The 27,738-nt window shown below is 29.1% G+C and overlaps 1 protein-coding gene across 8 annotated transcripts in view; it reads left to right on the top strand.

Moving 5' to 3' along the window:
- Positions 1–26,705, top strand: part of olf186-M (Ki-ras-induced actin-interacting protein-IP3R-interacting domain olf186-M) — a 41,106-nt gene extending 14,401 nt beyond the window's left edge. For 4 of the 8 annotated variants that reach the window (XM_074112760.1, XM_074112759.1, XM_074112758.1 and 1 more), the window contains exons 9-14: positions 16,863–17,027; positions 17,489–17,738; positions 18,865–18,918; positions 19,087–19,149; positions 19,650–19,823; positions 21,307–26,705. In XM_074112760.1, coding sequence (XP_073968861.1) covers positions 16,863–17,027; positions 17,489–17,738; positions 18,865–18,918; positions 19,087–19,149; positions 19,650–19,823; positions 21,307–21,408 — 808 coding nt within the window. In that variant the 3' untranslated portion in view covers positions 21,409–26,705. Of the gene's footprint in view, positions 1–16,862; positions 17,028–17,488; positions 17,773–18,864; positions 18,919–19,086; positions 19,244–19,649; positions 19,824–21,306 lie in introns of those variants that run through there. The other 4 variants (XR_012453591.1, XR_012453592.1, XR_012453590.1 and 1 more) reach the window with 4 other exon arrangements.
- The last annotated feature ends 1,033 nt before the right edge of the window (positions 26,706–27,738 follow it).

The raw sequence follows: 27,738 nt of genomic DNA, 5'->3' as shown, positions 1-27,738 counted from the left end.
TTTTAACCTTCAATATCTCGGTAAGTATTTGTACTAGAAAAGTGCCATTTATGTCGTTTATAGAGAATCCTACTCTCTATCATTCGGCAAAAAAATCATTGAAATCGGTTAAAAAGAAAGAGAGATATGAAGGTTTGAAATTTGAACCTATTTGAAAACCTCTAAACTTTAACCTTCAATATCTCGGTAAGTATTTGTACTAGAAAAGTGCCATTTATGTCGTTTATAGAGAATACTACTCTCTATCATTCGGCAAAGAAATCATTGAAATCGGTTAAAAAGAAAGAGAGATATGAAGGTTTGAAATTTGAACCTATTTGAAAACCTCTAAACATTAACCTTCAATATCTCTGTAAGTATTTGTATTAGAAAAGTGCCATTTATGTATTTATAGAGAATACTGTTCTCTATAATTCGGTAAAAAAATCATTGAAGTCGGTTAAAAAGAAAGAGAGATATGAAGATTTAAAATTTGAACCTATTCGAAAACCTCTAAACATTAACCTTCAATATCTCTGTAAGTATTTGTATTAGAAAAGTGCCATTTATGTCGTTTATAGAGAATACTATTCTCTATAATTCGATAAAGAAATCATTGAAATCGGTTAAAAAGAAAGAAAGATATGAAGGTTAAAAATTTGAACCTATTTGAAAACCTCTAAATTTTAACCTTCAATATCTCGGTAAGTATTTGTACTAGAAAAGTGCCATTTATGTCGTTTATAGAGAATCCTATTCTCTATCATTCGGCAAAAAAATCATTGAAATCGGTTAAAAAGAAAGAGAGATATGAAGGTTTGAAATTTGAACCTATTTGAAAACCTCTAAACTTTAACCTTCAATATCTCGGTAAGTATTTGTACTAGAAAAGTGCCATTTATGTCGTTTATAGAGAATACTACTCTCTATCATTCGGCAAAGAAATCATTGAAATCGGTTAAAAAGAAAGAGAGATATGAAGGTTTGAAATTTGAACCTATTTGAAAACCTCTAAACATTAACCTTCAATATCTCTGTAAGTATTTGTATTAGAAAAGTGCCATTTATGTATTTATAGAGAATACTGTTCTCTATAATTCGGTAAAAAAATCATTGAAATCGGTTAAAAAGAAAGAGAGATATGAAGATTTAAAATTTGAACCTATTCGAAAACCTCTAAACATTAACCTTCAATATCTCTGTAAGTATTTGTATTAGAAAAGTGCCATTTATGTCGTTTATAGAGAATACTATTCTCTATAATTCGATAAAGAAATCATTGAAATCGGTTAAAAAGAAAGAAAGATATGAAGGTTAAAAATTTGAACCTATTTGAAAACCTCTAAATTTTAACCTTCAATATCTCGGTAAGTATTTGTACTAGAAAAGTGCCATTTATGTCGTTTATAGAGAATCCTATTCTCTATCATTCGGCAAAAAAATCATTGAAATCGGTTAAAAAGAAAGAGAGATATGAAGGTTTGAAATTTGAACCTATTTGAAAACCTCTAAACTTTAACCTTCAATATCTCGGTAAGTATTTGTACTAGAAAAGTGCCATTTATGTCGTTTATAGAGAATCCTATTCTCTATCATTCGGCAAAAAAATCATTGAAATCGGTTAAAAAGAAAGAGAGATATGTAGGTTTGAAATTTGAACCTATTTGAAAACCTCTAAAATTTAACCTTCAATATCTCGGTAAGTATTTGTACTAGAAAAGTGCCATTTATGTCGTTTATAGAGAATACTATTCTCTATCATTCGGCAAAGAAATCATTGAAATCGGTTAAAAAGAAAGAGAGATATGTAGGTTTGAAATTTGAACCTATTTGAAAACCTCTAAACTTTAACCTTCAATATCTCGGTAAGTATTTGTACTAGAAAAGTGCCATTTATGTCGTTTATAGAGAATACTACTCTCTATCATTCGGCAAAGAAATCATTGAAATCGGTTAAAAAGAAAGAGAGATATGTAGGTTTGAAATTTGAACCTATTTGAAAACCTCTAAAATTTAACCTTCAATATCTCGGTAAGTATTTGTACTAGAAAAGTGCCATTTATGTCGTTTATAGAGAATACTATTCTCTATCATTCGGCAAAGAAATCATTGAAATCGGTTAAAAAGAAAGAGAGATATGTAGGTTTGAAATTTGAACCTATTTGAAAACCTTTAAACTTAAACCTTCAATATCTCTGTAGGTATTTTTACTACAAAAATGCTATTTATGTATTTATAGAGAATACTGTTCTCTATAATTTGGTAAAAAAATCATTGAAATCGGTTAAAAAGAAAGAGAGATATGAAGGTTTAAAATTTGAACCTATTCGAAAACCTCTAAAATTTAACCTTTAATATCTCTGTAAGTATTTGTATTAGAAAAGTGCCATTTATGTCGTTTATAGAGAATACTATTCTCTATAATTCGATAATGAAATCATTGAAATCGGTTAAAAAGAAAGAAAGATATGAAGGTTAAAAATTTGAACCTATTTGAAAACCTCTAAATTTTAACCTTCAATATCTCAGTAAGTATTTGTACTAGAAAAGTGCCATTTATGTCGTTTATAGAGAATACTATTCTCTATCATTCGGCAAAGAAATCATTGAAGTCGGTTAAAAAGAAAGAGAGATATGTAGGTTTGAAATTTGAACCAATTTGAAAACCTCTAAACTTTAACCTTCAATATCTCTGTAGGTATTTTTACTACAAAAGTGCCATTTATGTATTTATAGAGAATACTGTTCTCTATAATTCGGTAAAAAAATCATTGAAATCGGTTAAAAAGAAAGAGAGATATGAAGGTTTAAAATTTGAACCTATTCGAAAACCTCTAAAATTTAACCTTCAATATCTCTGTAAGTATTTGTACTAGAAAAGTGCCATTTATGTCGATTATAGAGAATACTATTCTCTATAATTCGATAAAGAAATCATTGAAATCAGTTAAAAAGAGAGATATGAAGGTTACAAATTTGAACCTATTTGAAAACCTCTAAACTTTAACCTTTAATATCTCCGTAAGTATTTGTACTAGAAAAGTGCCATGTATGTCGTTTATAGAGAATACTATTCTCTATCATTCGGCAAAGAAATTATTGGAATCGGTTAAAAAGAAAGAGAGATATGAAGGTTTGAAATTTGAACATATTTGAAAACCTCTATACTTTAACCTTCAATATCTCTGTAAGTATTTGTACTAGAAAAGTGCCCTTTATGTCGTTTATAGAGAGTACTATTCTCTATTATTCGGTAAAGAAATCTTTGAAATCGGTTAAAAAGAAAGAGAGATGAATGTTGGAAATTTGAACCTATTTGAAAACCTCTAAACTTTAACCTTCAATATCTCTGTAAGTATTTTTACTAGAAAAGTGCCATTTATATCGTTTATAGAGAGTACTATTCTCTATCATTCGGTAAAGAAATCTTTGAAATCGGTTAAAAAGAAAGAGAGATATGTAGGTTTGAAATTTGAACCTATTTGAAAACCTCTAAACTTTAACCTTTAATATCTCTGTAAGTATTTGTATTAGAAAAGTGCCATTTATGTCGTTTATAGAGAACGCTATTCTCTATAATTCGATAAAGAAAACATTGAAATCGGTTAAAAAGAAAGAAAGATATGAAGGTTAAAAATTTGAACCTTTAATATCTCAGTAAGTATTTGTACTAGAAAAGTGCCATGTATGTCGTGTATAGAGAATACTACTCTCTATCATTCGGCAAAGAAATCATTGAAGTCGGTTAAAAATAAAGAGAGATATGTAGGTTTGAAATTTGAACCTATTTGAAAACCTCTAAACTTTAACCTTCAATATCTCGGTAAGTATTTGTACTAGAAAAGTGCCATTTATGTCGTTTATAGAGAATACTATTCTCTATAATTCGATAAAGAAATCATTGAAATCGGTTAAAAAGAAAGAAAGATATGAAGGTTAAAAATTTGAACCTATTTGAAAACCTCTAAATTTTAACCTTCAATATCTCGGTAAGTATTTGTACTAGAAAAGTGCCATTTATGTCGTTTATAGAGAATCCTATTCTCTATCATTCGGCAAAAAAATCATTGAAATCGGTTAAAAAGAAAGAGAGATATGAAGGTTTGAAATTTGAACCTATTTGAAAACCTCTAAACTTTAACCTTCAATATCTCGGTAAGTATTTGTACTAGAAAAGTGCCATTTATGTCGTTTATAGAGAATACTATTCTCTATCATTCGGCTAAGAAATCATTGAAATCGGTTAAAAAGAAAGAGAGATATGTAGGTTTGAAATTTGAACCTATTTGAAAACCTCTAAACTTTAACCTTCAATATCTCGGTAAGTATTTGTACTAGAAAAGTGCCATTTATGTCGTTTATAGAGAATACTACTCTCTATCATTCGGCAAAGAAATCATTGAAATCGGTTAAAAAGAAAGAGAGATATGTAGGTTTGAAATTTGAACCTATTTGAAAACCTCTAAAATTTAACCTTCAATATCTCGGTAAGTATTTGTACTAGAAAAGTGCCATTTATGTCGTTTATAGAGAATACTATTCTCTATCATTCGGCAAAGAAATCATTGAAATCGGTTAAAAAGAAAGAGAGATATGTAGGTTTGAAATTTGAACCTATTTGAAAACCTTTAAACTTAAACCTTCAATATCTCTGTAGGTATTTTTACTACAAAAATGCTATTTATGTATTTATAGAGAATACTGTTCTCTATAATTTGGTAAAAAAATCATTGAAATCGGTTAAAAAGAAAGAGAGATATGAAGGTTTAAAATTTGAACCTATTCGAAAACCTCTAAAATTTAACCTTTAATATCTCTGTAAGTATTTGTATTAGAAAAGTGCCATTTATGTCGTTTATAGAGAATACTATTCTCTATAATTCGATAATGAAATCATTGAAATCGGTTAAAAAGAAAGAAAGATATGAAGGTTAAAAATTTGAACCTATTTGAAAACCTCTAAATTTTAACCTTCAATATCTCAGTAAGTATTTGTACTAGAAAAGTGCCATTTATGTCGTTTATAGAGAATACTATTCTCTATCATTCGGCAAAGAAATCATTGAAGTCGGTTAAAAAGAAAGAGAGATATGTAGGTTTGAAATTTGAACCAATTTGAAAACCTCTAAACTTTAACCTTCAATATCTCTGTAGGTATTTTTACTACAAAAGTGCCATTTATGTATTTATAGAGAATACTGTTCTCTATAATTCGGTAAAAAAATCATTGAAATCGGTTAAAAAGAAAGAGAGATATGAAGGTTTAAAATTTGAACCTATTCGAAAACCTCTAAAATTTAACCTTCAATATCTCTGTAAGTATTTGTACTAGAAAAGTGCCATTTATGTCGATTATAGAGAATACTATTCTCTATAATTCGATAAAGAAATCATTGAAATCAGTTAAAAAGAGAGATATGAAGGTTTGAAATTTGAACCTATTTGAAAACCTCTAAACATTAACCTTCAATATCTCTGTAAGTATTTGTATTAGAAAAGTGCCATTTATGTATTTATAGAGAATACTGTTCTCTATAATTCGGTAAAAAAATCATTGAAATCGGTTAAAAAGAAAGAGAGATATGAAGATTTAAAATTTGAACCTATTCGAAAACCTCTAAACATTAACCTTCAATATCTCTGTAAGTATTTGTATTAGAAAAGTGCCATTTATGTCGTTTATAGAGAATACTATTCTCTATAATTCGATAAAGAAATCATTGAAATCGGTTAAAAAGAAAGAAAGATATGAAGGTTAAAAATTTGAACCTATTTGAAAACCTCTAAATTTTAACCTTCAATATCTCGGTAAGTATTTGTACTAGAAAAGTGCCATTTATGTCGTTTATAGAGAATCCTATTCTCTATCATTCGGCAAAAAAATCATTGAAATCGGTTAAAAAGAAAGAGAGATATGAAGGTTTGAAATTTGAACCTATTTGAAAACCTCTAAACTTTAACCTTCAATATCTCGGTAAGTATTTGTACTAGAAAAGTGCCATTTATGTCGTTTATAGAGAATCCTATTCTCTATCATTCGGCAAAAAAATCATTGAAATCGGTTAAAAAGAAAGAGAGATATGTAGGTTTGAAATTTGAACCTATTTGAAAACCTCTAAAATTTAACCTTCAATATCTCGGTAAGTATTTGTACTAGAAAAGTGCCATTTATGTCGTTTATAGAGAATACTATTCTCTATCATTCGGCAAAGAAATCATTGAAATCGGTTAAAAAGAAAGAGAGATATGTAGGTTTGAAATTTGAACCTATTTGAAAACCTCTAAACTTTAACCTTCAATATCTCGGTAAGTATTTGTACTAGAAAAGTGCCATTTATGTCGTTTATAGAGAATACTACTCTCTATCATTCGGCAAAGAAATCATTGAAATCGGTTAAAAAGAAAGAGAGATATGTAGGTTTGAAATTTGAACCTATTTGAAAACCTCTAAAATTTAACCTTCAATATCTCGGTAAGTATTTGTACTAGAAAAGTGCCATTTATGTCGTTTATAGAGAATACTATTCTCTATCATTCGGCAAAGAAATCATTGAAATCGGTTAAAAAGAAAGAGAGATATGTAGGTTTGAAATTTGAACCTATTTGAAAACCTTTAAACTTAAACCTTCAATATCTCTGTAGGTATTTTTACTACAAAAATGCTATTTATGTATTTATAGAGAATACTGTTCTCTATAATTTGGTAAAAAAATCATTGAAATCGGTTAAAAAGAAAGAGAGATATGAAGGTTTAAAATTTGAACCTATTCGAAAACCTCTAAAATTTAACCTTTAATATCTCTGTAAGTATTTGTATTAGAAAAGTGCCATTTATGTCGTTTATAGAGAATACTATTCTCTATAATTCGATAATGAAATCATTGAAATCGGTTAAAAAGAAAGAAAGATATGAAGGTTAAAAATTTGAACCTATTTGAAAACCTCTAAATTTTAACCTTCAATATCTCAGTAAGTATTTGTACTAGAAAAGTGCCATTTATGTCGTTTATAGAGAATACTATTCTCTATCATTCGGCAAAGAAATCATTGAAGTCGGTTAAAAAGAAAGAGAGATATGTAGGTTTGAAATTTGAACCAATTTGAAAACCTCTAAACTTTAACCTTCAATATCTCTGTAGGTATTTTTACTACAAAAGTGCCATTTATGTATTTATAGAGAATACTGTTCTCTATAATTCGGTAAAAAAATCATTGAAATCGGTTAAAAAGAAAGAGAGATATGAAGGTTTAAAATTTGAACCTATTCGAAAACCTCTAAAATTTAACCTTCAATATCTCTGTAAGTATTTGTACTAGAAAAGTGCCATTTATGTCGATTATAGAGAATACTATTCTCTATAATTCGATAAAGAAATCATTGAAATCAGTTAAAAAGAGAGATATGAAGGTTACAAATTTGAACCTATTTGAAAACCTCTAAACTTTAACCTTTAATATCTCCGTAAGTATTTGTACTAGAAAAGTGCCATGTATGTCGTTTATAGAGAATACTATTCTCTATCATTCGGCAAAGAAATTATTGGAATCGGTTAAAAAGAAAGAGAGATATGAAGGTTTGAAATTTGAACATATTTGAAAACCTCTATACTTTAACCTTCAATATCTCTGTAAGTATTTGTACTAGAAAAGTGCCCTTTATGTCGTTTATAGAGAGTACTATTCTCTATTATTCGGTAAAGAAATCTTTGAAATCGGTTAAAAAGAAAGAGAGATGAATGTTGGAAATTTGAACCTATTTGAAAACCTCTAAACTTTAACCTTCAATATCTCTGTAAGTATTTTTACTAGAAAAGTGCCATTTATATCGTTTATAGAGAGTACTATTCTCTATCATTCGGTAAAGAAATCTTTGAAATCGGTTAAAAAGAAAGAGAGATATGTAGGTTTGAAATTTGAACCTATTTGAAAACCTCTAAACTTTAACCTTTAATATCTCTGTAAGTATTTGTATTAGAAAAGTGCCATTTATGTCGTTTATAGAGAACGCTATTCTCTATAATTCGATAAAGAAAACATTGAAATCGGTTAAAAAGAAAGAAAGATATGAAGGTTAAAAATTTGAACCTTTAATATCTCAGTAAGTATTTGTACTAGAAAAGTGCCATGTATGTCGTGTATAGAGAATACTACTCTCTATCATTCGGCAAAGAAATCATTGAAGTCGGTTAAAAATAAAGAGAGATATGTAGGTTTGAAATTTGAACCTATTTGAAAACCTCTAAACTTTAACCTTCAATATCTCGGTAAGTATTTGTACTAGAAAAGTGCCATTTATGTCGTTTATAGAGAATACTATTCTCTATAATTCGATAAAGAAATCATTGAAATCGGTTAAAAAGAAAGAAAGATATGAAGGTTAAAAATTTGAACCTATTTGAAAACCTCTAAATTTTAACCTTCAATATCTCGGTAAGTATTTGTACTAGAAAAGTGCCATTTATGTCGTTTATAGAGAATCCTATTCTCTATCATTCGGCAAAAAAATCATTGAAATCGGTTAAAAAGAAAGAGAGATATGAAGGTTTGAAATTTGAACCTATTTGAAAACCTCTAAACTTTAACCTTCAATATCTCGGTAAGTATTTGTACTAGAAAAGTGCCATTTATGTCGTTTATAGAGAATACTATTCTCTATCATTCGGCTAAGAAATCATTGAAATCGGTTAAAAAGAAAGAGAGATATGTAGGTTTGAAATTTGAACCTATTTGAAAACCTCTAAACTTTAACCTTCAATATCTCGGTAAGTATTTGTACTAGAAAAGTGCCATTTATGTCGTTTATAGAGAATACTACTCTCTATCATTCGGCAAAGAAATCATTGAAATCGGTTAAAAAGAAAGAGAGATATGTAGGTTTGAAATTTGAACCTATTTGAAAACCTCTAAAATTTAACCTTCAATATCTCGGTAAGTATTTGTACTAGAAAAGTGCCATTTATGTCGTTTATAGAGAATACTATTCTCTATCATTCGGCAAAGAAATCATTGAAATCGGTTAAAAAGAAAGAGAGATATGTAGGTTTGAAATTTGAACCTATTTGAAAACCTTTAAACTTAAACCTTCAATATCTCTGTAGGTATTTTTACTACAAAAATGCTATTTATGTATTTATAGAGAATACTGTTCTCTATAATTTGGTAAAAAAATCATTGAAATCGGTTAAAAAGAAAGAGAGATATGAAGGTTTAAAATTTGAACCTATTCGAAAACCTCTAAAATTTAACCTTTAATATCTCTGTAAGTATTTGTATTAGAAAAGTGCCATTTATGTCGTTTATAGAGAATACTATTCTCTATAATTCGATAATGAAATCATTGAAATCGGTTAAAAAGAAAGAAAGATATGAAGGTTAAAAATTTGAACCTATTTGAAAACCTCTAAATTTTAACCTTCAATATCTCAGTAAGTATTTGTACTAGAAAAGTGCCATTTATGTCGTTTATAGAGAATACTATTCTCTATCATTCGGCAAAGAAATCATTGAAGTCGGTTAAAAAGAAAGAGAGATATGTAGGTTTGAAATTTGAACCAATTTGAAAACCTCTAAACTTTAACCTTCAATATCTCTGTAGGTATTTTTACTACAAAAGTGCCATTTATGTATTTATAGAGAATACTGTTCTCTATAATTCGGTAAAAAAATCATTGAAATCGGTTAAAAAGAAAGAGAGATATGAAGGTTTAAAATTTGAACCTATTCGAAAACCTCTAAAATTTAACCTTCAATATCTCTGTAAGTATTTGTACTAGAAAAGTGCCATTTATGTCGATTATAGAGAATACTATTCTCTATAATTCGATAAAGAAATCATTGAAATCAGTTAAAAAGAGAGATATGAAGGTTACAAATTTGAACCTATTTGAAAACCTCTAAACTTTAACCTTTAATATCTCCGTAAGTATTTGTACTAGAAAAGTGCCATGTATGTCGTTTATAGAGAATACTATTCTCTATCATTCGGCAAAGAAATTATTGGAATCGGTTAAAAAGAAAGAGAGATATGAAGGTTTGAAATTTGAACATATTTGAAAACCTCTATACTTTAACCTTCAATATCTCTGTAAGTATTTGTACTAGAAAAGTGCCCTTTATGTCGTTTATAGAGAGTACTATTCTCTATTATTCGGTAAAGAAATCTTTGAAATCGGTTAAAAAGAAAGAGAGATGAATGTTGGAAATTTGAACCTATTTGAAAACCTCTAAACTTTAACCTTCAATATCTCTGTAAGTATTTTTACTAGAAAAGTGCCATTTATATCGTTTATAGAGAGTACTATTCTCTATCATTCGGTAAAGAAATCTTTGAAATCGGTTAAAAAGAAAGAGAGATATGTAGGTTTGAAATTTGAACCTATTTGAAAACCTCTAAACTTTAACCTTTAATATCTCTGTAAGTATTTGTATTAGAAAAGTGCCATTTATGTCGTTTATAGAGAACGCTATTCTCTATAATTCGATAAAGAAAACATTGAAATCGGTTAAAAAGAAAGAAAGATATGAAGGTTAAAAATTTGAACCTTTAATATCTCAGTAAGTATTTGTACTAGAAAAGTGCCATGTATGTCGTGTATAGAGAATACTACTCTCTATCATTCGGCAAAGAAATCATTGAAGTCTGTTAAAAATAAAGAGAGATATGTAGGTTTGAAATTTGAACCTATTTGAAAACCTCTAAACTTTAACCTTCAATATCTCTGTAGGTATTTTTACTACAAAAGTGCCATTTATGTATTTATAGAGAATACTGTTCTCTATAATTCGGTAAAAAAATCATTGAAATCGGTTAAAAAGAAAGAGAGATATGAAGGTTTAAAATTTGAACCTATTCGAAAACCTCTAAAATTTAACCTTTAATATCTCTGTAAGTATTTGTACTAGAAAAGTGCCATTTATGTCGTTTATAGAGAATACTATTCTCTATCATTCGGCAAAAAAATCATTGAAATCGGTTAAAAAGAAAGAGAGATATGTAGGTTTGAAATTTGAACCTATTTAAAAACCTCTAAACTTTAACCTTCAATATCTCGGTAAGTATTTGTACTAGAAAAGTGCCATTTATGTCGTTTATAGAGAATCCTATTCTCTATCATTCGGCAAAAAAATCATTGAAATCGGTTAAAAAGAAAGAGAGATATGTAGGTTTGAAATTTGAACCTATTTGAAAACCTCTAAACTTTAACCTTCAATATCTCGGTAAGTATTTGTACTAGAAAAGTGCCATTTATGTCGTTTATAGAGAATACTACTCTCTATCATTCGGCAAAGAAATCATTGAAATCGGTTAAAAAGAAAGAGAGATATGTAGGTTTGAAATTTGAACCTATTTAAAACCTCTAAAATTTAACCTTCAATATCTCGGTAAGTATTTGTACTAGAAAAGTGCCATTTATGTCGTTTATAGAGAATACTATTCTCTATCATTCGGCAAAGAAATCATTGAAATCGGTTAAAAAGAAAGAGAGATATGTAGGTTTGAAATTTGAACCTATTTGAAAACCTTTAAACTTAAACCTTCAATATCTCTGTAGGTATTTTTACTACAAAAATGCTATTTATGTATTTATAGAGAATACTGTTCTCTATAATTTGGTAAAAAAATCATTGAAATCGGTTAAAAAGAAAGAGAGATATGAAGGTTTAAAATTTGAACCTATTCGAAAACCTCTAAAATTTAACCTTTAATATCTCTGTAAGTATTTGTATTAGAAAAGTGCCATTTATGTCGTTTATAGAGAATACTATTCTCTATAATTCGATAATGAAATCATTGAAATCGGTTAAAAAGAAAGAAAGATATGAAGGTTAAAAATTTGAACCTATTTGAAAACCTCTAAATTTTAACCTTCAGTATCTCAGTAAGTATTTGTACTAGAAAAGTGCCATTTATGTCGTTTATAGAGAATACTATTCTCTATCATTCGGCAAAGAAATCATTGAAGTCGGTTAAAAAGAAAGAGAGATATGTAGGTTTGAAATTTGAACCAATTTGAAAACCTCTAAACTTTAACCTTCAATATCTCTGTAGGTATTTTTACTACAAAAGTGCCATTTATGTATTTATAGAGAATACTGTTCTCTATAATTCGGTAAAAAAATCATTGAAATCGGTTAAAAAGAAAGAGAGATATGAAGGTTTAAAATTTGAACCTATTCGAAAACCTCTAAAATTTAACCTTCAATATCTCTGTAAGTATTTGTACTAGAAAAGTGCCATTTATGTCGATTATAGAGAATACTATTCTCTATAATTCGATAAAGAAATCATTGAAATCAGTTAAAAAGAGAGATATGAAGGTTACAAATTTGAACCTATTTGAAAACCTCTAAACTTTAACCTTTAATATCTACGTAAGTATTTGTACTAGAAAAGTGCCATGTATGTCGTTTATAGAGAATACTATTCTCTATCATTCGGCAAAGAAATTATTGGAATCGGTTAAAAAGAAAGAGAGATATGAAGGTTTGAAATTTGAACATATTTGAAAACCTCTATACTTTAACCTTCAATATCTCTGTAAGTATTTGTACTAGAAAAGTGCCCTTTATGTCGTTTATAGAGAGTACTATTCTCTATTATTCGGTAAAGAAATCTTTGAAATCGGTTAAAAAGAAAGAGAGATGAATGTTGGAAATTTGAACCTATTTGAAAACCTCTAAACTTTAACCTTCAATATCTCTGTAAGTATTTTTACTAGAAAAGTGCCATTTATATCGTTTATAGAGAGTACTATTCTCTATCATTCGGTAAAGAAATCATTGAAGTCGGTTAAAAATAAAGAGAGATATGTAGGTTTGAAATTTGAACCTATTTGAAAACCTCTAAACTTTAACCTTCAATATCTCTGTAGGTATTTTTACTACAAAAGTGCCATTTATGTATTTATAGAGAATACTGTTCTCTATAATTCGGTAAAAAAATCATTGAAATCGGTTAAAAAGAAAGAGAGATATGAAGGTTTAAAATTTGAACCTATTCGAAAACCTCTAAAATTTAACCTTTAATATCTCTGTAAGTATTTGTACTAGAAAAGTGCCATTTATGTCGTTTATAGAGAATACTATTCTCTATCATTCGGCAAAAAAATCATTGAAATCGGTTAAAAAGAAAGAGAGATATGAAGGTTTGAAATTTGAACCTATTTGAAAACCTCTAAACTTTAACCTTCAATATCTCGGTAAGTATTTGTACTAGAAAAGTGCCATTTATGTCGTTTATAGAGAATACTATTCTCTATCATTCGGCAAAAAAATCATTGAAATCGGTTAAAAAGAAAGAGAGATATGTAGGTTTGAAATTTGAACCTATTTGAAAACCTCTAAACTTTAACCTTCAATATCTCGGTAAGTATTTGTACTAGAAAAGTGCCATTTATGTCGTTTATAGAGAATACTATTCTCTATCATTCGGCAAAGAAATCATTGAAATCGGTTAAAAAGAAAGAGAGATATGTAGGTTTGAAATTTGAACCTATTTGAAAACCTCTAAAATTTAACCTTCAATATCTCGGTAAGTATTTGTACTAGAAAAGTGCCATTTATGTCGTTTATAGAGAATACTATTCTCTTTCATTCGGCAAAGAAATCATTGAAATCGGTTAAAAAGAAAGAGAGATATGTAGGTTTGAAATTTGAACCTATTTGAAAACCTTTAAACTTAAACCTTCAATATCTCTGTAGGTATTTTTACTACAAAAATGCTATTTATGTATTTATAGAGAATACTGTTCTCTATAATTCGATAAAGAAATCATTGAACTCAGTTAAAAAGAGAGATATGAAGGTTACAAATTTGAACCTATTTGAAAACCTCTAAACTTTAACCTTTAATATCTCCGTAAGTATTTGTACTAGAAAAGTGCCATGTATGTCGTTTATAGAGAATACTATTCGCTATCATTCGGCAAAGAAATTATTGGAATCGGTTAAAAAGAAAGAGAGATATGAAGGTTTGAAATTTGAACCTATTTGAAAACCTCTATACTTTAACCTTCAATATCTCTGTAAGTATTTTTACTAGAAAAGTGCCATTTATATCGTTTATAGAGAGTACTATTCTCTATCATTCGGTAAAGAAATCTTTGAAATCGGTTAAAAAGAAAGAAAGATATGAAGGTTAAAAATTTGAACCTTTAATATCTCAGTAAGTATTTGTACTAGAAAAGTGCCATGTATGTCGTGTATAGAGAATACTACTCTCTATCATTCGGCAAAGAAATCATTGAAGTCGGTTAAAAATAAAGAGAGATATGTAGGTTTGAAATTTGAACCTATTTGAAAACCTCTAAACTTTAACCTTCAATATCTCTGTAGGTATTTTTACTACAAAAGTGCCATTTATGTATTTATAGAGAATACTGTTCTCTATAATTCGGTAAAAAAATCATTGAAATCGGTTAAAAAGAAAGAGAGATATGAAGGTTTAAAATTTGAACCTATTCGAAAACCTCTAAAATTTAACCTTTAATATCTCTGTAAGTATTTGTACTAGAAAAGTGCCATTTATGTCGTTTATAGAGAATACTATTCTCTATCATTCGGCAAAAAAATCATTGAAATCGGTTAAAAAGAAAGAGAGATATGAAGGTTTGAAATTTGAACCTATTTGAAAACCTCTAAACTTTAACCTTCAATATCTCGGTAAGTATTTGTACTAGAAAAGTGCCATTTATGTCGTTTATAGAGAATACTATTCTCTATCATTCGGCAAAAAAATCATTGAAATCGGTTAAAAAGAAAGAGAGATATGTAGGTTTGAAATTTGAACCTATTTGAAAACCTCTAAACTTTAACCTTCAATATCTCGGTAAGTATTTGTACTAGAAAAGTGCCATTTATGTCGTTTATAGAGAATACTATTCTCTATCATTCGGCAAAGAAATCATTGAAATCGGTTAAAAAGAAAGAGAGATATGTAGGTTTGAAATTTGAACCTATTTGAAAACCTCTAAAATTTAACCTTCAATATCTCGGTAAGTATTTGTACTAGAAAAGTGCCATTTATGTCGTTTATAGAGAATACTATTCTCTTTCATTCGGCAAAGAAATCATTGAAATCGGTTAAAAAGAAAGAGAGATATGTAGGTTTGAAATTTGAACCTATTTGAAAACCTTTAAACTTAAACCTTCAATATCTCTGTAGGTATTTTTACTACAAAAATGCTATTTATGTATTTATAGAGAATACTGTTCTCTATAATTCGATAAAGAAATCATTGAACTCAGTTAAAAAGAGAGATATGAAGGTTACAAATTTGAACCTATTTGAAAACCTCTAAACTTTAACCTTTAATATCTCCGTAAGTATTTGTACTAGAAAAGTGCCATGTATGTCGTTTATAGAGAATACTATTCGCTATCATTCGGCAAAGAAATTATTGGAATCGGTTAAAAAGAAAGAGAGATATGAAGGTTTGAAATTTGAACCTATTTGAAAACCTCTATACTTTAACCTTCAATATCTCTGTAAGTATTTTTACTAGAAAAGTGCCATTTATATCGTTTATAGAGAGTACTATTCTCTATCATTCGGTAAAGAAATCTTTGAAATCGGTTAAAAAGAAAGAAAGATATGAAGGTTAAAAATTTGAACCTTCAATATCTCAGTAAGTATTTGTACTAGAAAAGTGCCATGTATGTCGTGTATAGAGAATACTACTCTCTATCATTCGGCAAAGAAATCATTGAAGTCGGTTAAAAAGAAAGAGAGATATGTAGGTTTGAAATTTGAACCTATTTGAAAACCTCTAAACTTTAACCTTCAATATCTCTGTAGGTATTTTTACTACAAAAGTGCCATTTATGTATTTATAGAGAATACTGTTCTCTATAATTCGGTAAAAAAATCATTGAAATCGGTTAAAAAGAAAGAGAGCTATGAAGGTTTAAAATTTGAACCTATTCGAAAACCTCTAAAATTTAACCTTTAATATCTCTGTAAGTATTTGTACTAGAAAAGTGCCATTTATGTCGATTATAGAGAATACTATTCTCTATAATTCGATAAAGAAATCATTGAAATCAGTTAAAAAGAGAGATATGAAGGTTACAAATTTGAACCTATTTGAAAACCTCTAAACTTTAACCTTTAATATCTCCGTAAGTATTTGTACTAGAAAAGTGCCATGTATGTCGTTTATAGAGAATACTATTCTCTATAATTCGGTAAAGAAATCATTGAAATCGGTTAAAAAGAAAGAGAGATATGAAAGTATGAAATTTGAACCTCTTTGATAACCTCTAAACTTTAACCTTCAATATCTCTGTAAGTATTTGTACTAGAAAAGTGCCATTTATGTCGTTTATAGAGAATACTATTATCATTCGGTAAAGAAATCATTGAAATCGGTTAAAAAGAAAGAGAGATATGAAAGTATGAAATTTGAACCTCTTTGATAACCTCTAAACTTTAACCTTCAATATCTCTGTAAACATTTGTACTAGAAAAGTGCCATTTATGTCGTTTATAGAGAATACTATTCTCTATCATTCGGTAAAGAAATCATTAGAATCGGTTAAAAAGAAAGAGATATGAATTTTGGAAATTTGAACCTATTTGAAAACCTCTAACCTTTAACCTTCAATATCTCTGTAAGTATTTGTGCTAGAAAAGTGCCATTTATGTATTTATAGAGAATACTATTCTCTATTATTCGGCAAAGAAATCATTGGAATCGGTTAAAAAGAAAGAGATATGAATTTTGGAAATTTTGAACCTATTTGAAAACCTCTAAACTTTAATTTTTAATATCTCATTACATATTATTACTAGCACATTGCAGTTCTTGAGATAATATCAAATTTAATGTAATAATTTGGTTGATTTTTTTTTGTATTATTTTTAATTTTGGCAATTTGAACAGAACTGTAAAGGAAGTGAGTGTTCTTAGCCCAGACAATCGTCGATGGTATCAAAGTCAAGGTGATAAGAGTCCTGAACCATCCAGCAAGCGGATCATTATTGGACCACAATCCTATACTTTCTCTAAAGATGGACATTTAATTGAATCACCATTGTCTGTGTCCAGGTAAGGATATCTGTAGATATCTGGGGATTCTTTTTCCTGTACTTTTACTGATAAGTAATCTGTATAAATGCCTATCTATATAATTTATATAAATCCATCACCGGATATTGTGCAGTTAGAAACACCTAGGAAGAGATAAAACTAAGGGCTAGCAGCTGGGTTTGAACCCAGGATCTCAGTGTGGGGAATTCAGTACGCTATGCTCTGAGCTATTCCTTCCTTATTAGCGCCTACTATTATTATCATTAATCAAGAAGCTGATGATTCTTTCTCTAACCCTGAGTTTCCCCCTCAAAAAATAACTCCCTTATGAAACCCTAAATAAATTTCGCTATTATTCAAAAAAGTTTTGTTAATTATTTATCCACTTTTGAAATGATGACATTTCAATCCATTATGAGTGAATCAGTCGAAGATGAAGAGTCCAAAATTATGTGTAATACAATAACTAATTTTTTCAGGAAAGATATGAGATCATCAAATAGGTCATGTACGGAGAGTGCACAAGATAATGATATGGGAGTTAATGATGATTCTATACCGGAGATGTCGGAAGAGTTGGAGGAGGAGAATGAATCAGAAGAGGAAGAAGACGAGAGAGGAGGAGTTGTGACGCACTGGGACAATGAGGGTGTCAAGGTGAAATCCATCGAAAGCTTGGTGAGACATGGAAGCCACAATGAAGCCAGCAAGTCACCACAGGATAGTCAGGCAGGTCACCAGTATGGTTCAAGATTCATCAGCTGTGATTATATTACCTTCTCATTTGTTTAACTTTTAGCTAGTTTCTGTTAATGCTGTTAGGTTCCCCAACACTTGAACCATTCTCTTTGTTGTATCAGATTCTAAGATACGTACCTCCTTAATGTAAATCTTATAACTATCTTGGCCTATACAAGGCGCTGCAGCTGTACTCCACGTCCCGGCATCTTCAACCAGTTCTATCGATTCAGCAAAACACTTGGACAGAGACCGCGAGGTCCCATGTAATGGTAGTATCGCTTCTTCTTAGAGCATTTTCTTTCATTGCTCATTCGCACTTAATTAATTCGAGTCTTCCAGGTATTCTATTATTTCTGGATCATTTAACCGAAATGCAGATGCCAATCGCATCTCTGTTTTTAATCCTGAATACTCTTTTGAGGCCCAAATAAACGCCAATTGTTCAAGTATTCCTCTTGTGTACTGTTAAGAAATTATTTTTGGAATAGAAAAATGGAATTTAAAGAAAATTTCCTTAATTGAAAGCAATTTTACTCAACAATATTGTACCTTTCCAGTAAAATGACTTTTTTTTTACATTTCTAGTAGCTTAACTTAATCATTTTATAGAAAAAAATAATTTTAGGGCAGTTCTCGAAGAAGTTAGGTTAGGTTAGACTTTCTTTTACGTTTACAATTTTAATTTAAAGTAAGGTTACTAATTGCACAATTAAGTAAGAATAAAATATGACTGAATTATTTAAGAATATATAGGATTCGTGACCGTAAATTGTTAAACTTTAAGATGGAAGATTTGCGCGAGGAATCGGTCAAATAAAACAACTCGTCTCTTTGCCTGTAGTAGTTTCTGTAACTCAACCAACCCGCATGTATGGCCACGCCCTGATGAGGACAATATATTTGTCGAAAAGTTGGCAAAGAGACGAGTTGTTTTATTTGACCGATTCCTCGCGCAAATCTTCCATCTTAAGTTTGAATTATTTAAGTTGGAAGAGAATTTATAAGAACCTGAATTTAGTAAGAAATAGTAGTAGAGAGTTCGTGCTTGATTTATTCGTACTTATCATATAAACAACTTCAGCAGTACTGCTTTATTCTATGTTCTTATTTACAGGAACAGCTGATTCAAGAGTACAAAAATATGGCGATGCTTGTATCTCAGATGAGCGTAAGTAGCTGCTTCATTTATTTACCTTAAATCACATTTTAATGTAAAATCGTATAACCTTTTTTTTTTTAACGATAAAATAGTACTCCTTCTTTTATACTTTTAAAATGTTTAATTTCTATTTACTTTGTACAAAGTAAATCTAACCTTATCGACACTTTGATACAGGGTTCAGAAACAGGTATAGACATCGGCACTGAGGAGAATTTTTGCAGGCTATCACCTGAAGAGGTACTTTGTTTTTTTAAATGTTTTAACACGATCCTTTAGGGAATCAATTCTACACTTTATTAGAAACAATTTATACGTATTTAGAACATCAGAGGTATGTTGATATTTTGAAATATGTACATGGAATTCATTAGTTTTAAAAATGTGACCTTTATTTATTTAAAATTGCATAATAGGCTATTTTTTTTTTTGTAATCAGAAGTTTGATTGGTTTTTGATTGTTTGGTTTCGTAGTATTTAATGAGACTTACAATTTTTCGTTTGTTGTTTTACATCAGAATCTAAACTAACTTCCAACTGATTAGTAATCGATCAGATTAATCGAAGAACCAAACTTTGTAATAAAAGTATATTGGACTTGCGCAGTATGTTAGTTGTAGGAAGGTTTCAAAAAAATGTTCTTTTAAATTTTTCGGGCTTTGCTACGTAATTTAATTCGAATTAAAACCAGTACTTTATAATTAATTTTATTTATTCCTTTTTTTTTCAACATTTTTCAGCGGAAATGTCTTGTCGTAAGTTTAATAGAATCAGCACTATCTACATATCATAAAAGATTAAGAGAATTGGATATTAGATCTCATCTCAAAGAGTTATTAAATGGACAGCTTCACCAAGTTACCGATTTATTGGATGAGGTCCAGTCACCATCGTTAGTTACTCTTATAAAACAGGTATTCATTGTTGTTCTTTTTTAAAAAATAATTTTCTCTCAAGCTACAAAAACATTCATTTTTGTACATTCAATTATGAAAGCGGTGTTGTAAATTACTGTGTCTATGATACAACTGTTCTATCTTGAGCCTAGTTAAAAAATGTGACCTTTATTTACTTAAAATTGCATGATAGGTTATTATTATTATTTTTTATCAGAACTTTGACTGGTTTTTGATTGTTTGTTTTCGTAGAATTTAAAGAGACTTACAATTTTTCGTTTGTTGTTTTCCATCAGAATCTAAACTAACTTCCAACTGATTAGTAATCGAAGAACCAAACTTTGTGATAAAAGTATATTGGACTTGCGCAGTTTATCTGTTGTAGGAAGGTTTCAAAAAAACTCACTAGACAATAACGTAATTGTCAGAAACAGGATTTTAAAATTATTATCTGGAATGAACAATAGGGCTTATTAAGATATACATATTTCCTGAATTAGAATCTAAACTGGGCAAAACACATTCATAATCCTTCATAAATGGAATTGATTCTAAAGTGCTTAGTAATCGTCACATATTTTTTTTGTATAATACATCGATTCAAAACCTTCCATTTAGTACTGTTCAAATTAAATTCCAATTTTAGTCAAATTAGGCACTTTTTTTAATGGCAACAGTTGTAAACAGATCATGCATTTTTTTAAATTTTTTTTAAATTTTTGGACAATTTTTGAAGGAACCAACTCTTTGTGCCAACTATTTTTTAGTTGATTGATCATCAGGGCTACAAAACAAAAAGAGAGTTCTGGGTATACAATACCAATATGGCCAGATAACTAAATAAGAACATTATTCATAATTAAAATTAAAACTACTTTATATCGATGGGTATGTATTCGATACTATCGAATCGATAGTTTATATTTATCTTGTGGAATAATGTTCGTAGTTGTTAGGTTCATATTGTACGTATGTACTCAGATCTCGCTTTTTGTTTTGTGCTAAAAATAGTAGTTTATTCAAAAAATAGTTGTTTTAAAAAGAAACCAAAACAGAACATTCCACAGAAATAATCTCTAAAGAACTTTCTATTTTGAACAAAATCACAACCTTTAGAGTTGTAGTATTCTTGTTACTACCGGAAGTTGAAATTTTGAGATGACGTGAATTCGCCGAACAGCTGTTTGCTTCAGAATATCACTTTTCATCTATTTATATATTAAAATTTTGCTTTTTAAAATTCTTAAATTAATTTTTTAGCTGGAATATATTACATGTTTTTTTTTTTTTTGCTAAATTGGTTTTATAATTCGATTCTTTTCAAAAATTGTTCACTTACTTTATCAATAAAAAATAAGAACGCACCCAAGTGGACCAATTAGAATTTCTAATAATGCTGATGAACAATCCATCTTTTACAAAAAAAAAAAATAATAATAATAATAATGTTTATATTGTTGTTATTTGTTGTAAGTTTTTATTTATTTATTTTTCTTTTAAGGTGACAAGCTTACTACGCCATCAGGAGTCTCTGCGCAAGGAATTACAAATGCATGAAGCACAAACTAGTGTAGGTTTTAGGAAGAAAGAATCTCTTTCGTGACAAATAACATTTTATTTTATAGTAAATATAGAATGCGATACGATTTTACCTTAAAAATAAAATCGTAACAATAAAAAAATTTCAATATCTTTGGACGTCTGTTTTTTTAATAATCAAAATTTTGTAGTAGTGAAATAATAATACGTAAAAACAAAGTATATGATTGTGGAAATTGTTAACAGCTGATATAAAATGGGTAATCCCCTCTCTCTCTCTCTCTCTCACTCTCTCTCTCTATTATCTCTTGTTGTTGTAAACAAAAAATCGATCGATGTATTTTCATGTGATAATTCTAGTAAATATTTCCATAATAGTTAGTTTTGTTCCAACTGTTAGCGCGTATGTGCAATCTCTGGGCTCAAAAAAAATTGTTCTGTATTTAAAATTTTTAAGAAATGTAACCTTTCTGTGATTCTATTGAGCATGTTCGCGGAATTAACCTAGTTCATGTTCATGGTTTTCTTCTCTGTAAATAATAGCGAAGCAATTGGTAATTACCATCGGCAATATCTCTCTCATTGTGCTCAATACAATCACAAACTAGCCAGAGCTTTTGGGTTGGAACAAATTTAAATATTCCATACATTTAATAAAAACCTTTATATTACATTAAATTTATGAATACTGTCGGCAGCACATCTGATTAAAGGGGAACATTATAATTAAGTTTTTGTTTTTAATATTTAAAAAAAAAATTGAAATTCTAATTGAATCTCAAAATGAATTATTTTTTTAAAAAAATATTTTAAATAATTAAACAAAAAAAAAACAAAGAATAATAATCAGGGTTGTTAAGGACAAATAATATTTAGTTTAAATTAAGTTGTGCACAAAGTTATTATTACGAGTTTCTGGTCGAGTATTACAAATTATTGAAACTAGGCTCAAACTCATTCTTAGAAACCTACTAGTTTGAGGCAGTACTACGATAGTTGTAAATTTTATAAATTTTGTTTAATACACGGAAATATTCCGTTTTGAGGCCTCGTAATCCGGAAATAATCAGGAGACTGCATCTTTATATTTCAATGGTGACCCATTTTAACGTAGATATCGTAATTGGCTTGCCCCAGCAATAACAACTTTACTGAATCGAGTTTTTCATTTGGTTAAGAATTTTTCTCGATAATGGAATCGATATTTTAATCAAAATGTATTTATAACCGGACAGTGAGCTGTAAGAAGCTCCTAGGAAGAGAAAATCTAAGGGCCAGCAGCTGGATTCGAACCCGGGACCTCCGCGTGGATTTTTATTAATTGGTTAATATGAGAAATTTATAGTGCAGATAGTTTGCTAATCGCCACCAATCACGACACTTAATTTGATAGTTAAGACTAAGGCCTGCCTGCAATATAGTAATATTCGTCAATTATATTCGTCTTTTGACAATAGTATTTTGTTTTTAAAGGAAGTTGGTTCAGAGAAATGGGTAACACTTCGTTCTAGAGCACCATTTCAGTATTTTGTACGGCCTAATATTTATTAGAAAAAGGTTTAATACTACTTAGCCTGTGACCTTCATCTTCTTGCGACAAAAAGAACACCCAGCTGTATCTATCCAGCATCAATTTTCTCCGCAGAGCAGTAAATAATTGATTTTATCCCATTTTTAGAGCAAGCAGGCTTATTGTATCTCTCACTGATTTCGGATTTTCAACCATTATCAGTGGTAGCATAATCACGTAAGTGTAGAGGAATTTTGACTTCTCTCTTGATTCCTTTTCATACACCACACTTGATGACTAACATCAATCTCTATTCAACAAACAAAAATTTTTTGAACTCTAGCCATAAATTTTCGTACATTCTGGTTCATCTTTTAATATTATCTAACCGACTTACTCTCCTTATCCACTGCCATTTGGACATTTAGACGCCTGCCATTTGGTCCTAACCTCTAAAGCTTTCCTGGGTCACCGATGTTCTCCATTCAAATTTAAATGTATATAACCACCATGAAGGTTATTTTTCGTGTGTACTTTAAAATTTGCAAGTTTGGAGGTACAACACGAGGTACAACTTTCATTTTTTCACTTTTCTGACATTTTCACTTAACTTCGTTCTCACAAAAAACGCATACGTCAGACAGTACCACAAGTAGATTGTAAAGATGGAAGTAAGCTTGCCAATAAAGTGTGTCATTTCTATATAATTTTAAAAACTGTGGTAATTTTAGTGAATAATTAATTATTTTTTTCTTTGAAATTTGGTATTTAAAGAAGATTATAGGTTAGAATATTAAGTATTACAGTGTAACCGAGCAGAAAAATTAATTCAAATGAGTTAATACCATAATTCTAATTCAGTATGAATTAACTTTGTGAACAATCCTAAATATTTTTTTATGATACTAAGCGGGTTTAGTGAATCCTTTTTAATGATTAATTTTAAGCTTTAATTACTTATAATATTATAGCTTTTCAGAAAATTCGTAAAGGAATGTGTACATATATTATAAAATTTTAAACTAGGGATGGGGGTCTAGTAAATAAAGTCGTAATTATGATGAATATTAAGAATTTGATTTTTTTTTTTATTCAACATTTATTTTATTTTGACCCATTGAGGTATTTCGTAACCTTCGTAAGTTACCTACTTTTTTTTCGATCTTTTAAATTTCTGCAAGAATGACGTCACAATTTTAAATTATTTGAAACAGCTGATTACTTTTAGCTAAGGTAACATGTTTCTATCTAATGGCCCTAAACAATGAAATGTTAAAAAAAAAAATCACTGTGATTTCTAATGTCTTTTTTCTATGTAATATAAATAATTGATTCTATGTAAATATATTTAGAATTAATCTATATATATATATATATATATATATATATATATATATATATATATATATATATATTTTGAGGAGAGTAGAAATTGAAGCTGACCAGATATTTTGTAAGTGAATTGTGTTTAAAAAGGTTACAGCATTGTTTCCTTCAGAGGCTAGTTTTTTTGTATCCAGCATGTGATTATTCGTAGATTATGTCGAATGAAACTGCGGAGAGACTGGAGATTAGCTATGTATGTACAGTAAATTCCAGGTACCTTCAAGATTTGGAATAGCGTGTGCTGGAGAGGAGACTAAAATCCCTGTTGCAATGGAGGCTTAGTAGCTAGAGGATTGATCTTTGACCAAAATCTGAAATGGAACCACTATTTGAATTATCATTACACACTTCCAAAGATGTGTGAGACTGGAGAAAGAAGACAGTTGTCCATTTAATAACAGGAGACCTGATAAAGCTTTCAAGGTCTTTAAATAGTTCGCATAGTCTTTATCAGCTAGAAAGGGACCATTTCTTATAAATTTTGGTTACTACTTTCACAAGCGTGCAGGTTAAGTAGTTTATGGTGTATAACCTCCAGTTATTGTTATAAAAGTTGTATCATAAAGTACACTTCGGTCAGACTTCAAATACTTCTACAATAGGTAATGTTTCAAGATTCATTCATTAAACAATATTTTGTAAATATGTGCAGTTCCTACTTAATAAAATTAAGTAATAAAGAGGGAACAAAAAATCTTTCCACTTCGCAGCATCAATTAAATTTGGCTGTTCTTTCCTTATAAGGTGTATACTATACTCAGAACTGGTCTAAAAAATTGTCTTTAACCAGACCAGTCATATTTGTTACTTTTTCTAGTGTTATTTAAAAGTAACCACGGCTATTTTGTGATTGATGTAATTTATAGCAGTGCTATACCTGGAGTAAAGAATATTTGTTGCATCACTGTTCGACTTTGATTAGAAATTTTCCTGTGACGTTTGTGATAAAGAACCACTTTTTAGGATTAATACTAATAAAGCATTTCAAAACATGCCTACTTTCAATTACGTTTATAAAATTAATGTGTATGTTTTAAGTTTTACATTTAAGATCAGTAATGAAAATCATTGTTTGAAAAATCGTGAAAGAAATATGGAAATATACATATTTTAAAGAAAAGTAAATAAAAAACTTATCTGAAGACGAAGGTTTTTTTTTTTATTTATTTCCAATCAAGAAGAAGACAGCATCAGTCTCGATTGCTAAAAACGTAGAACATATGTACAGTCGACTCTCGATAATTCGAATTTTTCGATAATTCAAACTCTACAGCTGCTAACTTCGGTAAATCGAAAAAAATCATTGTATTTAGATACGCTCGATAATTCGAAATCCTTTTCTTAACAACAGGGGGAGAGAAGGCTCTATAATTCGAACGAGGCCGCTTCCCCTCTTTATAATTCGAATTTTCTCTAGTAATGTTTACTTCTCATTTTCCGCTTATTGTTCATTTCCTGCGTAATGTTTCCCTCCTTTCAGCCCAGTTTAACTTTCCGATTCTCTTTCCTCGTTTGTCACGATGGGAAGTACGTCTCCCTTACCAAAAAAAAAAATTATCGCGGCCGTGGAAAGTGGTTTGAAAAGAAAAAGATATCGCCAAAACTTTCAATATTCCACCATCAACGCTTTCTACAATTCTAAGTCACTTGACTAAGTCAAGCCACATTGAAACAAAAAACTGTTCTTCATTTTTTTAATTAGGTACATATGTATGTATATTATTATTTATTGAAATGTTAATACATATGTAATTTTTTTTGTTCTTTTTTGTCGTTTTATTATTTTTACTATTTTACTTGAGGCTGTACATGTCTAAAACTTAGGTAAGCTCATACGTATTTTCAATATACGTATGTACGTACATATATACATAATAAAAACTCTTAATAATTCGATTTTTCTCCCCTTCTTGATAATTCGAAGTCTCGATTATTCGAATTTTTCTTGTAGTCCATTGGATTTCGATTTATCGAGAGTCGACTGTATGTACATTTCTTGCTCCACTGATCAAAAAAATGAGCCTGTGGTTTACGACTTAATATTGAGTACTTAAAAATATGTTAATAATTTATATATATTTCTTGCCAGCTGTAAAATAACTGATTACAATCCTAGCTATTAAATGTTATTCAAATATTTTTATCAGAAACTGTAACATATTGTTCTCAAAATATGAAATGAAGAACTTAAGGCACTATTTTTAAAAAATTGTTAAATTTAAAAAATAATAAAAAGTTTTAGCACGAAAATAAAAACCAGCTTTTAAATTTATTCATAAAATTTATCACAAGAAATTATTTGAATACACAGTTTTAATGAGGAAAACGAGAAACTAAAAAATGCACTGCAGGTGTTTTATTAAATATTTTTTGAAATGAGATTTCATTTTAAAATTTAGTATTATTTTGTTATAAGTTGAAGATAATTGTTATAAATAGAATAATAAATGGAGAATATTTTTTTCTTTTTTTCTTTTCACTTTCTTTGTGCTAAAAGCAAGAAAAAGTATACATCTTAAACTTCCTTAAGTCCGAGCATGCCGGGAAGCTCAAAGGATTCGGCCATGAGATCCGGATGTAACTTAACGATCCAAATGATTTTATTTTACGGCACTTCCGGGTGAGATAGGTGGCGAACGCTTTCCACAAAAGTGCGACTTCAATGTTATATATGATCCAATCAAAGATTCTGTTCAAAATGTTTAAAGATAATAGACTTAATCCTATATCAATATTCAGTAGCAGCAACTGGTCTCAATAACCTTGCCTAAACTTCATATTCATAAATAACGAGCCTGTGGAAGGAAGAATGCCCTTCCAAAACTATCAATTTACCAAGCGATTGGTATCTACCTCATTGATGGTACAAGAATACAAAAAAACGTTTAACACAATCACACTTATCGATTTTCTTCAAATGCAAGTTGTTAAAATATACCTAATATTACTCCAAGGAGTAATGTATTGTCATAAGATTTCGTGAAATGGACCTTCTTAGAGATACCTACTTTTACGCTTCCTCCATGGCTAACCTGAAAAGAATTTTCTGGAAAAAATGTTTCAATTGTTTTATTCACTTTCGTGAACAGTACTTCAACAAATTACAGGCACCCAAAATAATACCCCAAAAGTACTTAAAATGAAGCAATTATTGAAAAAATGGCACCATATATATAATTAATTAACTAAAATTAATAAATAAGATCATTTGGCGATGAAAATATAATTAAATAACTTTTAAAAGAATGTTTGTTTTAATTCGGTTTATAAAAGGGTAGCCTACACAGATTTCTTTTTCTAATATCTACTAATACACAATACGTGCATATAATTTAGATGGAATTAATTTATTGAACAGATTTAAAAAAAAAAATTTATCGACTGGTCAAAATTGATAAATAATTAAGTAAAAGTGTAAACATTTAAAATAAGTTAATTTTATATTTGAAGTACTCCATAAATTAGTGGCATTATGAAAGTTGTAATCACTATTTCCGT

This window comes from Rhodnius prolixus, unplaced genomic scaffold (assembly GCF_049639745.1).
Source record: "Rhodnius prolixus isolate KJV_2025 unplaced genomic scaffold, Rpr scaffold_1, whole genome shotgun sequence".
NCBI classification, from domain to species: domain Eukaryota; kingdom Metazoa; phylum Arthropoda; class Insecta; order Hemiptera; family Reduviidae; genus Rhodnius; species Rhodnius prolixus.
The sequence above is the reverse complement of the archived record's forward strand: the minus strand, read 5'-3'. Positions and strand labels throughout refer to the sequence as shown.